This window comes from Chaetodon trifascialis, chromosome 14 (assembly GCF_039877785.1).
Source record: "Chaetodon trifascialis isolate fChaTrf1 chromosome 14, fChaTrf1.hap1, whole genome shotgun sequence".
Lineage (NCBI taxonomy): Eukaryota > Metazoa > Chordata > Actinopteri > Chaetodontiformes > Chaetodontidae > Chaetodon > Chaetodon trifascialis.
In genome coordinates this window covers 25647581-25664788 of record NC_092069.1, presented here as the reverse complement: position 1 = coordinate 25664788, position 17208 = coordinate 25647581, and the positions used below count along the sequence as shown (strand labels likewise).

General features: G+C 49.1%; 1 protein-coding gene across 1 annotated transcript in view; it reads left to right on the top strand.

Moving 5' to 3' along the window:
• kcnh5b (potassium voltage-gated channel, subfamily H (eag-related), member 5b) overlaps positions 1–13582 on the top strand; it is a 114257-nt gene extending 100675 nt beyond the window's left edge. Inside the window, exon 13 of the mRNA XM_070979047.1 lies at positions 12008–13582. Coding sequence (XP_070835148.1) covers positions 12008–13108 — 1101 coding nt within the window. The 3' untranslated portion in view covers positions 13109–13582. The remainder of the gene's footprint in view (positions 1–12007) is intronic.
• Positions 13583–17208: the final 3626 nt, after the last annotated feature.

Below are 17208 nucleotides of genomic sequence, written 5' to 3'. Positions count from 1 at the left end.
ATATGTCTGTCATAAGATAACATAATTTATAATTGATATTATAATTGATATTAATAATAATGTTCACCAGCTGTTTTATCTATCGACTCTAAAGTTAGCATGCTTATAGTTAGCCTGCCAACATGCTCACATGCAGCATTTAGCACACTTGTGCCCGTTAGCGTCCTAAAGTCAGTGTGTTAGCATGCTACGTGCTAAACCTCGGCATTCAGAAATACTCGTTCACATTTAAATCTGCTGTTTCAGCTCATGTCCTCTTGTAAATGTGAGCACAGTTAGCACGCTGTTAGCCATTAGCTGTTGAAGTGTTGAGCTGTTTATTTACATGCAGACAAACATATCAGATTTTCTTCTAATAGCACAAAGAACATGAAGCGACAGCAGATCATCAGCTGCTTCGTCACGAGGTGGAGTTTTGTAGTCACTTGTGGACTTGAAAGGAAATAAAAACTCGTTCTCAACTTGTAAAGACAAACGAGCTCTGACCTCAGATCAGATTGTTTGATCCCTGTCAGCTCTGCTCAGCTGCAGCCTCGGCAGGCGTCAGAGTCCTGACCTGATCAAACCGACTCTGATTATTCTGCTTCTTCATTTTCAGCCTTTCAAACCTGAAAAGAACAAACAAACAGCGAGATTTAACAGGGCTGAACGTGAAGAGAGCTCAGCACGTTTCAGTCTGCGGAGCAGCGTCCATGCTGAGATTATTAGTATCAGTATTTTTGTATACTTCAGTATACTCAAGTGGTCCCTGAGTACCTCTTGTCATAAAGGACTTGAAGATAAGTTTACCTCTCTGAAGTACACTTTATTACTATTTTTACTTTATTTACTATAGTATTTGATATTTAGTGCACTTTTTAAAAGTACACTTAGAACATTTTACAGGAGTAATAAAGTACACTTTTTACAAGTACTTTGAAATACCTCTAAGTATTCCAGAAGTAGAAGTTTATTCCAAACACACTTTAAATTAAGTACAAAATGTAAAAGTACTTTTCGATACTTCAGTTATATTTCTAATACTACTACTAATACTAAAAGTGTACTTCTGTTTGACCGGCGTGATTTGAAGGATTTGTTTCAGATTAATGTACTAAAACTGGAGCGTGCAGCAGGACTGTGTACAAAAAGAGGTAAAAGTACTACAGTTCTTCCAGTATGAGTCAGAACTGTAGTAATCTTCTAGTTTCCACATCAGAAGTAATTCAGTATTTTTAAAGCTAGAAAGAAGAAGCGGCCTGACCATCGACCCATCGATCAGTGGACGTATTGATGATGTGAGTCTGACTGGACTCACAGAAACAGGAGCACTGCAGGAGCACGAGGAGGCGCAGCATCATCCGAGCCTCCTCCCGTCTCCACGTCTGCTGAATGATGAATGTCCGACGTTCAGACCAAGACTAACCCAGTTCTTCCTCCTGTCTTCGTCTTAAAGAAAGACGAGGGAGGAGTGTCTCTGCGGACCGGTGGCCTGAGAAGAGGAGCTGACGCGGAGCCGAGTCTGTTGATGAGGCTGCAACAGGGCAGCGAGCTGCTGTCAGATGTCAGGATGATCAGCCGATTGACGGATTCATCGATCGGTCCAGAAAAACCTGGAAAATTCAGAGTGCGGCCTTCCTTCTTTTTTGTCTTTTAAGACTTGACTTCAGCATCTGGTCACTGATTCAGCACTTTTCTCATCATTTATAGATTTCATAATAAAAATATTTATAGTTTATAGACATCAGGAAAATATATTTAAAGTCCTGATAATGATAGAAATGTTTCTGCACGTCCTCACACACAGTCAATACATCACTAACACACGTGTTTGCTCTTACGTGTGTGTGTGTTTGCATTTGGATGTTATTTGTGTGTCTCTGTGTGTGCGTGCGTGCGTGGGTTTCTCTATGTGTGTGTGGGAGATGACAGGCGGGGTCTCCTGGGGGGGCTCGGCCCCTCAGGCCCATTTGTGATGCTTTGGGGCCGAGAGGCAAAGAGCTGTTAAAACAAGCTACACACAGTTCATGCACAGTGTGTGTGTGTGTGTGTGTGTGTATGTGTGTGTGTGTGTGTGTGTGTGTGTGTGTGTGTGTGTGTGCGTGTGTGTGTGCGTGCGTGCGTGCGTGCGTGCGTGCGTGTGTGCGTGCGTGCGTGTGTGCGTGCGTGTCTAATATGCAGATTCTCACAACATTAAAGCAGATCGTATGGAACCATTCAGCAGCACATCTGATGCTTTATGGATGTTTGTCCAGTGAAATGATCTGAAGGCTGTTTCCAGGTCTTTACACACACCTTCACCTCTCACGCCAGCTGTGTCTCCTCTGGCTTCTTGTCTGATGGCGGGGGGGCGAGGGGGGGTTGTGCTCAGGTCCATCGATCGTGCGTGGCGTCGCTCACCCTGATGGATGAAAAAATAAAAAGAGCTGAAATGGGTCAGCAGATGTACTTTGGCAGCCGGTCCGGACACTGAATATGATCACGTATTGATCGTGTTTGCATTTAATTTCCAGGAGGAGGCTTCGCGTACGCGGTCCTGTGATTTATTAGTGTGAGAGCTTCATTTTAAAGCTGGACCTGAGTCTTCTCAAAGCTCAGCTCGAGTTCAGCAAATCAGACTCTGAGATCAACGAAAACTCCTCTCACTTAATGTGATTTCAGGATGTTTAAGGATGCTGCAAGTAGCTCCAGTCGTGTGTGTGTGTGTGTGTGTGTGTGTGTGTGTGTGTGTGTGTGTGTGTGTGTGTGTGTGTGTGTGTGTGTGTGTGTGTGTGTGTGTGTGTGTCCCTCGTTCATTAGAAGCTGGCAGTGTCTCAGAATAAGCTCATGAAATCTCTCTTTCCTCGCTGTATTTTATCTCCTCACACTCCTCTCTCTCTCTCTCTCTCTCTCTCTCTCTCTCTCTCTCTCTCTCTCTCTCTCTCTCTCTCTCTCTCTCGCCGTTTCTATTTTTAGAAGCTTTATGATAGGAGCTCCTTCGACGTCTGCCAGAACGGAGCCGCAGCGGTCCTCCCTCGCCGCCGCTCGCTCGCTCGCTCGCTCTTATTGTAATTTCATTTTCTCATTCCTGTGGGCTCGCAGTCAGTAGTGCGATCCAACGGTCCAGTTTAGATCCTTTTATTCAGTCCAGCTATTGTTGTGTGAGCCAACCGAGCACCCATCCATCACTCTGACTGTGTGTATGTGTGTGTGTGTGTGTGTGTGTGTGTGTGTGTGTGTGCGTGTGTGTGTGCGTGTGTGTGCGTGTGTGTGTGTGTGTGTGTGTGTGTGTGTGTGTGCGTGTGTGTGTGTGTGTGTGTGTGTGTGTGAGACAAAGAACTACAACTCGACAAAAGGAATTTAATCAAGTGCAGGTTTGAGCGAGCCCACACACGTAAACACACACACACACACACACACACACACACACACACACACACACACACACACACACACACACACACACTCTCGTTTCTCCTCAGCATTCAGGATTAAACTTCCACACCATCACGGCTCTGAGGTGTTACTCGCCTTCCTCCCGTCACGGAGACGCCGGCGCTGCTGCTTTGATTTCTGGAAATATCTGATTATCCTGAATCTGATGCAGAAACACCTGTTTGGATCGTTCCACAGGTAAACAGGCTGATTGGTAACAGGTGAGAGGATGATGATTGGCTATGAAAGGCTCAGTCGTTCACAGAGGATGGAGCGAGTTCACCACTTTGTGAACACATGAAGGATGAAGAGATGAACACATGGACTCAGAGACACTGACTGACTGTGGTTTCATGCTCCGGGCCTGGTCGGTCACTTGCTCCGCTCACCTCCACCTCCTGCTGAAGCTGCTCCTGCTGTTTCTCACAGACAACAGTAAACATTCATGTGTTCACCTGACAGGTGAGCACAAGCTAAAGCAGTCACACTCCTTCAGCAGACTGTCTGCAGTCTGCGTGTGGACAGATCCTCAGCCCTGATACCGAACCCTGAATTCGAGAGTGTGTGAACGGGTGAATGAACGGGTGAATGAACGGGTGAATGCCGGCTCCTGTTGTGAAGTGCTGTGAGTGCTCAGTAAGTCCTTTACCATCCATCTACAACACCTGTTACTCTCCTCCAACCAGCTGTGATGCTCAAATCAGACCCAGAATCAGCCCTGTAACTGCCCCCCTCAGCCCTCTCACCCTCTTCACCTTCTTCACCTCACCCTCCTCGCCCCCCTCGCCTTCCTCAGCCCCCTCACCCTCCTCGCCCCCCTCACCCTCCTCAGCCCCCTCGTACCCGTTCACTGATCTCTGAATCTGTCTGCGTTTGGATCGTGTGTTAAAGCGGCTCCTCCTGCTGCTGCAGACCTGTTTTTGCTTCATTGCTGCAGCTGATGTGGGTCAAAGCAAACTGCCTCCACTGCAGCGGGATCATGTTTTATGACTCTGAGTGCTCTGTGTAACTTCCAGAGTTTGACGGGCTGCTGGCTGCTGGCTGCTGGCTGCTGGCTGCTGGCTGCTGGCTGCTGGCTGCTGGCTGCTGGCTGCAGATGGAGCGTGTGGATTCAATTCAATTCAATTCAATTCAATTCAATTTTATTTGTATAGCGCCAAATCACAACAGAAGTTGTCTCAGGACACTTTCCATATAGAGCTGGTACAGACCAAGCTCTTTTATCTACAAAGAAACCAACAATTCCCCCATGAGCAAGCACTTGGCGACAGTGGCGAGGAAAAACTTCCTTTTAACAGGCAGAAACCTCGAGCAGAACCAGACTCTGGGTGGGCGGCCATCTGCCTCCACCGGTTGGGTGAGAGAGGAAGAGCAAGAGAGAGAGAGTGAGACAGACAGACAGACAGACAGACAGACAGACAGACAGACAGACAGACAGACAGACAGACAGACAGACAGACAGACAGACAGACAGACAGACAGACAGACAGACAGACAGACAGACAGACAGAAAGAAAAGCAGTCAGAGAGAGAGAGAGAGAGAGAGAGAGACAGAGAGACAGACATGCAGTCACAGTAACAGTGACAGTGGATGTAATAACAGCAGTAGCAGTTGCAGTGGATGTCAGGCAGGGCCAAGGCAGGAGACGCAGCTGAAATCCACAATCCAGATTCAGCCACTGTCCATGGGAACCTGCAAGACGACAAAGCACAGAGACTCCGGGGAAGGAGCTAAGTTAGTAACACGCCGTGGTAGGACATGAGAGCGTGCGGATGGAGAGGGACAGAAGGACGGAGGAGCTCGGTGTATCTTTGGATGTCCCCCAACAGTCTAATCCTATAGCAGCATAACTAGGGGCTGGTCCAGGACAAGCCTGAGCCAGCCCTAACTATAAGGATGAGTTTCAGTGTGCTGAGTCGGCTTTGACTCCCTCAGCCTGCGGAGCACGGCCGATTAGCACAGCTGTAGATGCTCATCTCTGCCATAAGGAGCCTGAATGGGACAAGACGAGCACACACCTGGCCTTCATCACACCCAGCATGCACTGCAGCGACATCTCATTCACATAACTGACGGGGAAAAGCATCTGTTGAACGAGCAGGTGGAGGTCTGACAGCACCTGTTTCACCTGCTTTCAGCCTTCGCTTTCTGTGCTTAAACCTGCAGTAGCTGATTTTTTTGGCCACCTGGGGGCAGCGTGAACACAACGTTACCGTGCGATCGTCTTTTAAATTGAAGTGCTGCACAGACCCAGCAGTTCTGGAGTGTCTGTGTCCACATGCTGAATGTCCAGCATCCTCTCTGTTAGCTCCGTGTTTGGTCTCCTCCAGCTAAATGCTCACCAGCTAGCCTGTTTGCTGCTGAGCAGGTCGTGTGCTGTGGTTTTTTATGGCGTGTTCATTGAAAACAGCTGCATGCTGGGGCCCAAAACGATGGTTCATCACTGCAGACGAGCTCTTTCCACGTCTTACAGAAATACTGATTTCAGCTGCTTTGAAGTCTGAAGCATCTCAAACAGAGGTTCGACTTCATCTTCAGATTCATCATTTTAAATCAATCAACCTTCACACCTGCAGACGTCTCGTTTATCCCACTTCAGTAAGTTCCTTGTCATCCTCAGCACTCAAAGCTCGGTTCATGAAGAAGTCCGGACCTCCTCAGCGTCCCCGCTCTTCCTCCTCCACTCGCTCTAACATCATCACTTAGCATTTGATTAAAGGTGAACATTATATTCTGCGTTGCTGTTTAAAACCCACAAAAACGAGTCGACTCAGACTTTCAGCTCAATAACTCATTTAACGCGACACTAAAGTGCAAATGAAAAGTGAGAAACTGCAGTAAATATTAGATTCATCAAACGAGTCCATTTAAAGTTTCGGGCTTATCGATTTTCTGTGCTCAGAGCGTGTAATGACTCCTGACTGTAAGAGACGGTTCCCTCCAGTCACGGCCTCCGTCTCCACGCCGCTCTCGCCGTGATGATCGTGTCGTTTCTTTCTGCTGATTCCTTCTTCAGACCTGAAGTTCAGTCAAACATTGTTGGATTCATCTCTGAAGCAGGACGCAATGGCAGCTTCAGCCTCGGCCCACAGTTAAAACGGCGTCTTAATGTCGCCGCTGATCTTAAACACGTCCTTCATGTTGCTTTGAAGAAAGCGGCTTCGCCTCCGTCCTCTTCAGCCTCGTCAGGTTTCCTCTGCTTCGCCGCTCTGCTGTTTATCTGAACGCGACCTGTTACACAAACAAGTCACGCTCCTCTCTAATGTGCTCCTCCGTCATTCCTTCACGCCGCTCTCTCTCCACATCCGTGCACGGCCACTTCCTGCCCGACGATTACAGTGATGAACGAGCGAGGCGAAGCGCCGCCCGCCCGCCCGCCGGCGGCTCCGCGTGAAACACAAAGCGTCGGCAGTAAAGAAGAGGCTGATTTGCTCCTCGACGGCACGGCGGGAGTGATGGAGGAGAGCGACAGCGGCTGAGGAAACATCAGAATGAGAAGCGCTGGGGGTGATCAGGACCCATGATGCTTTGCATGCTGAGCTTGGTGGATGAGGAGGCAGAACTCTTCGTCTCTGGTTCTCTGGCTTCTCTCTTCCATCCGTCACGCTGCTCCGTGTCTTCAGGCCAACATGTCTCCTCTGTTTGGACACACTGAAGGTCTCCAGCTCTTAAATCAGCTCGTCCAAACGCGGCTCTGTGTCTGAAGAGGTGGTCTGGACCTGCAGGTCAGAGGGTGGACCTGGACCTGGATCTTCTTCTTGTTTTTGTTCCTCTTCCTCATCCAGCTCGTCTCCTCGTCACTCTTCTCTCTTGTTCTCCTCTTATTAAGTTCCTCTTTCAGTGTTTCAGACTTCCTGTCTTTCTGTCCTCAGTCCCGTCTTTCGCTCCTCTGCTGTAGTTTTTCTCCTTCCTCCCTCGTCTCCTCCTCTGTCCCCCGTCTTTTACCTTTATTACTGTCTGTGTCGTCTCTCTCTTTAAACCAGCTTTGCTTTATTTGCGTTGATGTCATTGAAATATCGCTAAAGCAGCGTGCAGCATTCAGCAGACACAACAAGTCACTGTCAGCAGATACCACGCTGTGCATACATGCGTGCACTGTCTGCCTGTGTAATGTTACATAATGTTCCTCCTCCTCTTCCTCACGCCCTCTCTGCTCAGATTACAGCGTGCAGTGTTTTCTAATGTATTCCTCCCCTCCAGTCGGAGCATCACAGCCCGGCTGAAATGAAGACGCCGCTGAGGCCGCCCGGCGTCCGTCAGTGAAGCTTAATGAACTCTGACACTCAGCTTCTGCTCAGGATTCAAACAGCCTGACGTCCGTCCGGCCGCTCGTAAACATAAAGCTGCGTTTGTTCTCCCGTTCAGGCGTTTATCGAATGTTGGAGCTATCTTTACCAGCAGAGCTCTGAAGTCTGGGATAAAAATAGACTTTTGGTGCCACGTTGTTCGCAGCTGTCTGAAGCCGAGCGAGCAGAAAACACAAGCGTCTGCTTCGTCTGTCAGCGTCGAAGCCGCTCGCTTTGTTTCTCTTTACGGGAATAAACTGAAGCAGAACTCATCAGATCGTCAGTGAGGACGAACATTTCTCTTATTGAAGCAGAAGGAAAGGCCTGAAAGCTGCTGACTCCACAGTTATTCTGTTGATGTAGTGACGATGTTACTGCATATTCACCCTGTTGGTCAGTGCAGTTTAAGTGATTTGATTGGTCGGATGTCCGGTGGTTATTTAAGAGCAGAAAAGCTCTGTGATGTTAGCTCAGATCACACCTGCTGCTGCTGCAGTCACACAGAGCGAGAAGGCCAGGAATCACCTCAGCACCTCAAACTCCTCTCACGCCAGGAGCACCACAGGTTTGAGTCCCATTCATTCATTTCTCCTGGCACCTCGAATGTAAATCAGCTGTTCATTAGATGTTTGGGGTTTTGGTTTCTTTGCCTGTTGTGGTGATGTTCACGGAAATGTTACGCAAATCTGATTAGAAATTTAACACCAGTGATGTCACAGTGCGGCGGTTCAGACACTCAAACTCTTTAAAGGAGGATCAAACTGAGGGTCTGATATGGAATAATTCTGCTCTTCTCTTACATGTTTGCTATAAATCGTATTATTACAGCCTCCCAGACATAAAGAAATGAACATATATCAGCTGCTCGAGTGTGTGACGTCTTTAACTGCTATATTCAGTTTCTTGCCACATCTCATAATACTTCTACATGTAGGGCAGGTCAAGTCCATAATGTACAGAGACCCAGCGGCTGAGCGATGAAGACCTTCATCGTACCAGCGATGTTTTCATCAATAAATGATGAAAAGATCATGAGCAGCTCTGAACGTGGATGTGAAGTTCACACACAAGCACAAGTAATTCATTGTTTACTTGTTGCTGGATATTATGTTAGAGGAGCCGTGCTGCTCACCTCCTGCGTGACCTTCATCACTGCACAGGAAGCAGCTTTTCAATGTGAGACTGGTCACCAGTGGTTACTGGTATCAGTGGAAACAATGGAGACAGACCTAACCTTTTAGAAATACTCATTTGAACCCAAAAAATGAACTTTCCTGAAGCGTCGTTGTTTGTGCCTAATCCAAACCAAACCATATAAACATGATGAAACATCTGTGATTTGTGATGTTTGGACGGCACAGACGACCGTTTCGAGCGAGCGTCAGATCAGAAAACGCCTCTGTCCCGCTCTGAAGGGCAGGCACAAATCTAATTAACTTAAAGGACACGTTGATGATCCATAACGAGGCTCAGTTTTATTCTGCCGATGCTCAGCACGTGACCACAGTGCGTGAAGCGTGACGCGTTCGCTGTCGTTTAAGACGAAGAAGTCGTTCTCTTAAACGTGTTGAAATGATCCTACGATGGTTGTTTGTTGTTTGTTATTTGTGGTGATCTTCCTGTCAGGGGGCAGCCAATCCCCCGCAGGCTCTGCCTGCTGATTTCCCCTCTATTAGCATATGCATCCTCAGATCTGCATATGGAGCTCTCAGGAGGCTGCAGGGCTCTCAGGGGACTGTGGGGTGAAGTATGAAAGGACCGCAATGCCTTCATACACTGTGTAGCTCGACAGACTGGAGGATTCTGGGAAGCCGATGTGCTGTGCTGATACACAGCAGGCAATGCTTACGTGTGGAGACCCTAAAGCCTGATATGGTATCAGTGTCTGGACTCTAATTATTTCGTCAAACAGCAGAAGCTGTACATATGACACCATGTTTGCTGCTGCCGGCTTCCTTCCTCTGACCTTCTGTGGCTTCTGGCCGGCTCTCTCATGATGTCTGGTATCTTTTAGACAAACCAGCCTTTATAAAAGGCACGAGTGCGTCGCTGCTCAGCGGCTGTATTTCATTAACAAACCTCAGAGGACGCAGGTGTGCGTGAGCTGCCGGGAAGCGTCTCTTATATAACTGCTGCTTCCACTGCGATGCTGATGTGTTTTTTGTGTGATTGAAGCTTTGTGGGATGTTTGGCGTGTCACTGCTCACCTCCATCCAGACAAACATTCAAACTTTTAAAGCTGCACAGGCCTTCATACAGTCTGAGTGCAGAACAGCTGCATTTTAACAGTGCTATAAACATAAAGCTAAGCTAACTCACCTGCATCTGTTAGCGTCTGTTCATGTCTGGCTGTTCACTCAGTCTGGTTTAACCTTTTGCTGCTCTGTGTCCAGCTTGCACCCAGAATACAACCTGGTGTTTTAGCGCTGATTGTCCAATCAGAGCTGAGGATGTAGATAATGTGCTCAACGCTAAACGTGGGTTGCTAAGCTTGAGTTGTTAGGTTGTAAGCAAACAAGGAAGTGGAGCTTGAATGGAGAATATTTTGTTAACCGCTGTTTCGAAGCACAAGAATAAACTGTCAGGTTCGTGTTTTAAGCCGAGATGAGCGAGAAGGTTTGAAAGTGTTAAAAGTTTTGGGAAGTAGCTCATGAACCTGATGGATGTGCTGCCAGCTGTTTGCATGTTGAAACCAGATGTGCGCGTGGGGAAAGTCCCTCTGTGTGCAGCTGTGAAGGTCAGCCTATGTTCAGAGCAGGACGACGCACCGTGCACCGGCCACTCGCTGCCCTGATCACATGTAAAAAGACAGAATCGTTGCTCCCGCTCGGCTGAGGATTCGTTTGGTCGACATGTGACGAGGACGCTGTGATGTAACAGGCCTATCAATGGGGCCCAGACACCGACCTGCTGACCTCACCTGTAGAGTGACTGAATGGATGCAAGGCGTCGAATACATTCAGGTCAAATAAACGATCAGTTCAGTTGGATTAAACATAAAAGAGCTTTGATGGAAAACACAGTTTTACTTCATCCGACACTTCAGCTCCTTTCATCACTTTCATTATAACTGACCCTCCAGCAGACTCTCAGCACTCTCATTTTAACCAACACTTCAGCTCCTTTCAGTCACATCAGATTGGTTTCGTGCTTCCACTGAACTTCATACACTGAATCATCTGCAGGAGGCCTCAGACTTGGCCTCTGATGAGTAATTGTTCCTGTGTTCAGGTTTTTCATGTGCTGAAGTGCTTTTCGCTCTGCTGGATGCACTCTGTGCAACGTTTCTGATGTATTTCGGGTCCTGACGTGATAACAGGAGGAGACTGTGGTCGCTGAGGTTGACACGAAGTGATTGCGAGTTAATGGAGGTGCATCGTGTTCGGTCCTGTCACATCAGCATCACCTGCTCGGTTTTGGCAGATTCTTGTCTCGATGTCTCACAAAGACAGTGGACTCATTGTTCCTCTCGGAAAGAAACAAGTAAAAACACAAAACCCACCGGTGCTCACTGTTCACATCGCTTTTAATCAAACTCTCCTTGGCGTCGGTAATTTAATTACAGTGTTGATGTTGCAGGTTGTGCCTGGAGGTGGCTGGAAGCTGGAAATGACTGGCAGGGCGTCTCGGCTCATCTCCCCCTCCTCACATCTACGCTTTTAGCTCGGAGCAGACTTTGCTCAGTGTGGCTCAGCAGGAGGCATAGATGGATGGAAGGAGCGGGTTTAGGAGGTGAAGATGGTCGCTTGGGTAGATAATGATAGTCAGCCAGGTGGGCCCTCCCCTCCCCTCCCTCCCCTCCCCTCCCTCCCCTCCCTCCCATCTTTAACTCAAAGATTGACTCAGCTCGCCATCTATCAGGAGCATCATCATTTTAACCAAGAATAACACTTAAATCGCCAGTCGGATGGCTGGCTGCCTGCCTGGCAGGGATTTCTGTCATTCCCAATGTAATTAGCGTGTAAGGGGAGCCAGGAGAGAGAGCGGCGCCAGACTGGGCTGAATAATACAGGGGGGGGGTGCAGGAGCAGGAGCAGGAGTGCTGATGGATAATTCAGCACGGATCTCCAGAAGGCAGCTCCACTTTGCAGCACCTGAGTGCTCTGCAGAGAGAGGTGCATGTGCTGAAGTGAAGAAGCCGAGGCAGACTGACAGATTTCCATAATAATAAATCTTCCTCTTTCTTTCTCACTGTTGTCTCCGGTGATTAATGTGCGACACTCAGCGGGAACGCCTCAGAGACCATTGTTATTCATAGTATTCATACGAAGTGATGAGCGTCCTGATAAGCACCATGTCTTCTTTTCTGTGTGTGTTTCCCCTTCAGATAATTTTCCGCAAGATCAGCGAGGTGAAGAAGGAGGAAGAGGAGAGGCAGCGGGCGAAGAACGAGGTGCAGCTCACCATCCCGCAGGACCATCCTGTTCGCAAGCTTTTCCAGAAGTTCAAGCAGCAGAAGGAGCTCCGCAACCAGGGGGCCGCGGCCGCCTCCCAGCTGGACCTGGAGAAGAACCAGCTGCAGGTGGAGCAGCACCACCACCAGCACCTGCACCCCCACAGCCTGCAGCTGGGCCACTCCAGCCTGCAGCACTCCCTGCCGCTCAGCCTGCAGCGCCCCCCCTGCTCCATGCAGAACGGCGCTCCGCCCAGCAGCAGCGTGCTGACCGTGTCTCAGGTCACGCCCATGCACAGCTCGCTGGCCTACAGCCATCCCGGCGAGCCTCCCGCCAAGCAGAACAACTGCGATATCATGGAGCTGCAGCCCAGCTCCGCCGGAGGGGGGGCCGAGCAGACTGTCAGGCTCAAAGTCAGCACCAGCCCCGCGCTGGGGAAGCCGGCCGCCAAGGCCAGCGGCTGGATGCGGCTGAAAAACAACATGGCTCCAGTGGAGGCCAGGAAGGAGGGGCTGAACAACAACGTCAAGGCTGTTTCCGTGGAGATGCTCTCTCAGGAGGGCAAAGGTCAGGAAGCAGGAAGGAACGGAGATGTGGAGGAGGGGGGGGTGTCCAGCAACAATCCGCTACGCAAGACAGACTCCTGCGACAGCGGCATCACCAAGAGCGAGCTGCGCATCGACCGGGCGGGGGAGGCGCGGACCCCCGCCGCGGTCACCCCCCTCCTCCACAGCCCTCTCCCCGGAGGAGCGGGGTCCCCTCACCCCTTCTGCCCCATCCCTGAGCAGGCCCTGCAGGCCGCGCTGCACGAGACCCGGCTGGAGCTCCGGGGGGACATCCAGACTCTGGGAGGCCGTCTGGGCGCCCTGGAGAGTCAGGTAGCCGAAATCATCAAACTGCTGTCGGACAAGAAGCCGCCGCCCGCGGGGGCGCCGTCCGCCTCCGCCACGCCCAAAACCAAAATACAACGTCAGGACATTTTCACCGTTTCCAGGCCTGTTTCTCCAGACTCGGAGAAGGATGAGGGGCTCTGAAGCGAGCTCAGCCAGTGGTGTGGAGAGCGTGCCCACGTGCTGCGATCACATGACACGACGCTGCGATGGCGGTCATCAGTTCACGGCTGCGCTCGCTTCTCAGATCCAGCTGCGCCACTGGTCTCGACCCTCCGAGATAAACTCTGGCTTCTTCTTTAACGTTTGCACACTGACTTTTCCACCCGGGGACGGCGGAGGCCTCGCCGCGCCCCCCCGGGTCCTGGTCTTTTGATTGTACATACCTCTCTATGCATGTCCAGCTGGATTCTGGCCTGCCAAAGAAACAACTGAACGTACTTATTGCCTGTATATTATGCAGTTGACTGCATGCAAACCGAATTTAAAGAGGACTGACATTTTATTGAGCTACACTGTACATACGACTATTTTTCATTGATGATTTACTATGTGGACATTCAGGGTTTGCATACTGGTAGCACTATCAACACTGAGAAACAGAGGGTTTACTGGCTGAGGGACTGTGCATGGAGCGTTCAGGCAGAGAGACGTGAAGGGACGGAGACTTCCAAACGTGATGACGCAGCATTCCTTAACACAGGGAGGGAGTTTTCTGGTATGTTTTTATATCGATTATTGATTTTGCTTCTTATAATAGTTTCTATTTTTGATTATGGAGATGTCCTTGGCCTCTGTTTGATGTCCGGTAAACCCTCAAACGGTTATTTTGTTAGAATCCTCCTCGTGTCTATGCATCGCTCGGGTACGCCGCCAGAATATTCGGTGTTATACTTTTGTTATCATGTCGGTGAATGACGGGAGTTTTTTTTTTGTTCCATTCCTCTGCATGAATCAGGGATGGCAGAATGCACTTTGGGTAAAGCTGGGATGACAGGAAGGCTTTGGGGAAATAACACGGAGTTTAGTTCACATAAAAGTCCACTCAGCACAGCGACATGTAATCCCACAGGCCCAGCGCCGCACACGGCAGTCTTAACGGGCGAGCGTCTCGCTGAAGCTTCGCCGCAAAAAGCTCCAGTGATAAAAAATGGAATACTCTACTTTTTATGATATCAGTTTTCTAAATCTGCATGCGAAGGAGTAGTTTTATGCTCCAGAGTGCGTACATACTGTACATATATATGTGTGTGTGTGTGTGTGTGTGTGTGTGTGTGTGTGTGAGAGTGTGTGAGAGCTGACACACACACACCTCACACACACACACACACACACACACACACACGGTGCGGCGGCGTCTCTTGATGTGAACTCTGACGGCCGACAAGCTTTTTCTTCACAGGAGGCCGATCGGCCGCTTTGGTCAGAAGTCGAGGTTTTTCACGTCCTGTGAGATTCAGACGCCACCCCCCCCCCCCCCCCCCCAAACCCCCCACCCCCTCACCCCGCAGTGCCACAGCACCCAGCCACCACACACACACACACACACACACACACACACACACAGGATCATATTTAAGGCAGAATATAGATGTGTGGCAGCCATCATGGACTCACGTCTCTCCTGTGTGTGAGTGGACGGACGGGTGGACAGATGTGAATCTGAGGTTTCAGGTCGTTTCACACCTTCTGTGGCCACATCAGAGCTGATAATGAGCTGAGAGCCGGTTGGACCACACGCGGTGACAGAAAGGTCCCTGATCAGACTGAAAGTAAAGCTGATGCGGATCGCGGTCTGCACCTGAACCCTGGAGGACGTTCTGCTGGCTGGACTAAAGACGGACGTGACCAGAGCGGCAGATCAGACCTCTGTGGGACCTGGATGTTAGATCTGTGATGCCGCTGAAAAGCAGGGAGGGAACATGCATCAAATCTTAGTTTGGACCCTCCTTCTCTCTGCTGGGGGCCACTGAGCAGATCCCCTGCGAGGGTCAGGGGGCAAGTGCCTTGCTCAGGGGCTCCTCAGCAGCAGTGAATGCAGGTGGTAGTTAACTGGAGGGTTTCCATGATGGCTGTCACTGCACCTCGTAGAGCAGCATGCTTCATATCGCTTTACTCACGGACACGTCACTAATATCGAATATCATGCAAAGCTATGCAACATTTGACGCTCTCGTAGTCGTGAAGAGGCGGATTCTGATGGACCTTCGTCGCTCCGCAGTGTGTGGCGTCAGTAGACGAGGCAGGATGAGGGTGATTACTGCAGATGTATCCGTGGATGGATGGATGGATGGATGGATGGATGGATGGATGGATGGATGGATGGATGGATGGATGGATGGATGGATGGAGGATTTGTTTGTGTGTGTAGAGACTAGAAATCCAGATGTTTAAATCCACCAACCAAACGTGACTGAACCCACCAAATGAATGACAGCGAGGCTCAGTCACAACGACTTTGATGAGTTTTCATGTAGCGCCACCAACAGGCCCAAATCTCCCACTTGTCCAACCTTTAAAACAAATGACTCCCGTTAGCATCTTAAGTTAACGCTAACATGCTAACATGACATGAAGCGGCACAGTGGGCCACAAAATGAAGCCAGCGTAGACTCAGACATTACGTAGACAACCCGAAAACTGCATTTCCTCGAATGGCCCCTTGAGTTTGGCTCCAGAAGTCAGTCAGTCCCCAGTTGTCTCAGTTAACCTGCATGAGACCTGGTCTTCACAGGACCACTGCGGTCCTCATAGCTTAAGCCCAGCTCAGTCAGGCCGGGTCTAATTTCTGTATTCAGAGTCAATCTGTCCAACACCCAAACGTGTTTTTGGGGACATTCAGGCAGGAAAAAGACATTTATTGCTGCTGCTCTTTTTACCAAACTGGTGGACAAACATGCCGCCTCCTTAACTGGACACCATCATATCAAACTGGTTTAACAAACCTTCCCATCTTATACATCAAACCTTGTTTTTTTAAACCAGCTTGAGCGCCCGCAGTACCAGAAAACGGACCATAATGCATTGCAGTCCTGCGGGGCTCGAGTGTGTGAGGTTTTGTCCCGTTTGATGAGGTGTTTGACGTCTCTGGGACGCGTTAGAGGCTTTGTGGGAAAGCAGCAGATCACTTCCTGACTGCAGGGATAACGTTTGCAGCAGTAACGACAGAAAAACAGATTTATCGTATCCGGATCAGGAGCGTCTGAGACGGATGTTTCCTTCAGGTGGCGTCATGTCGCCTGACAGTAGAGATCACATCATGACAGAGCTGATCTGAGCTCGTTCTCCATCTGCTGGAGCACTTTTCTTCTTCTTTCTGCGATTCTAAAACAGCTTAAACTCAGAAAAGAAAATTGATTTTCTCATTTTCAGCCCGTGTGGGAGTCCTGCTCTTGAACATATCACATGTCAAAGTTTCCCTTAAATCTTTCCTGAAACCTTTGTTGATGTTTCTCCGAGATCAGTGCGATCAATACGGTTATGTACATATATTATTCTTCTGTATTATATAAGACTCGGGCTGAAGCCAGGACCAGAACCTTTATGCTGGGACTCTCGCCAGAAAGACAGAGGACATGAAAGTACTACCTTAAAATCTCTCTCACAGCGCTGCAGTAGGCTTTGATTCTCGGCCTGGGATTTATTTTTCCACTGTGTGGGGAAAAAGTTAGAAAAAGAAAGAAGGAAACTGTCTTTTCAACACGTGGCTCCATCAAAACGTCCCTCAGATTAATGTAAATTAGAGTAAAACCCTTAACTTACAGCGAAGTGTCCCAGAAAATGTCTCCTGGACCAAAAAGACTGCATGTAAGGTTTTGTCCTCAGGGCACCAGGAAATATACAGTATCGTCTTCAGTTTTACGATTTTAAATATTTATATCACCATATCTAATAAGTATTTCTGAAAGTTAAACACCAATATCTGACCTGAGTTCAGGCTCAGGAGGCTTTCAGAAGGAACACTGAATGACTTCAGGATCCACTGTTGGGTAAAATTTATTAAATCCTGCCATTAAACTTTCACATTTGCTTATTCTCAACAATAGAAAAATCACCTGTGGAGCAAAAATGAGTCTGAATAAATGTCAGAAACTGAGCAGCGAAGAGGCTTCCAGCAGAGCACAGATAATGCTGCTAAACATCGCGTACTGACCTCAGATCAGCGCTGAACGAGACGCTCAGACAGCATCTGAACAAGATGACGACAAAGAAAAGAAGTTAAACAGAAAAATCCCTGAGGAGAG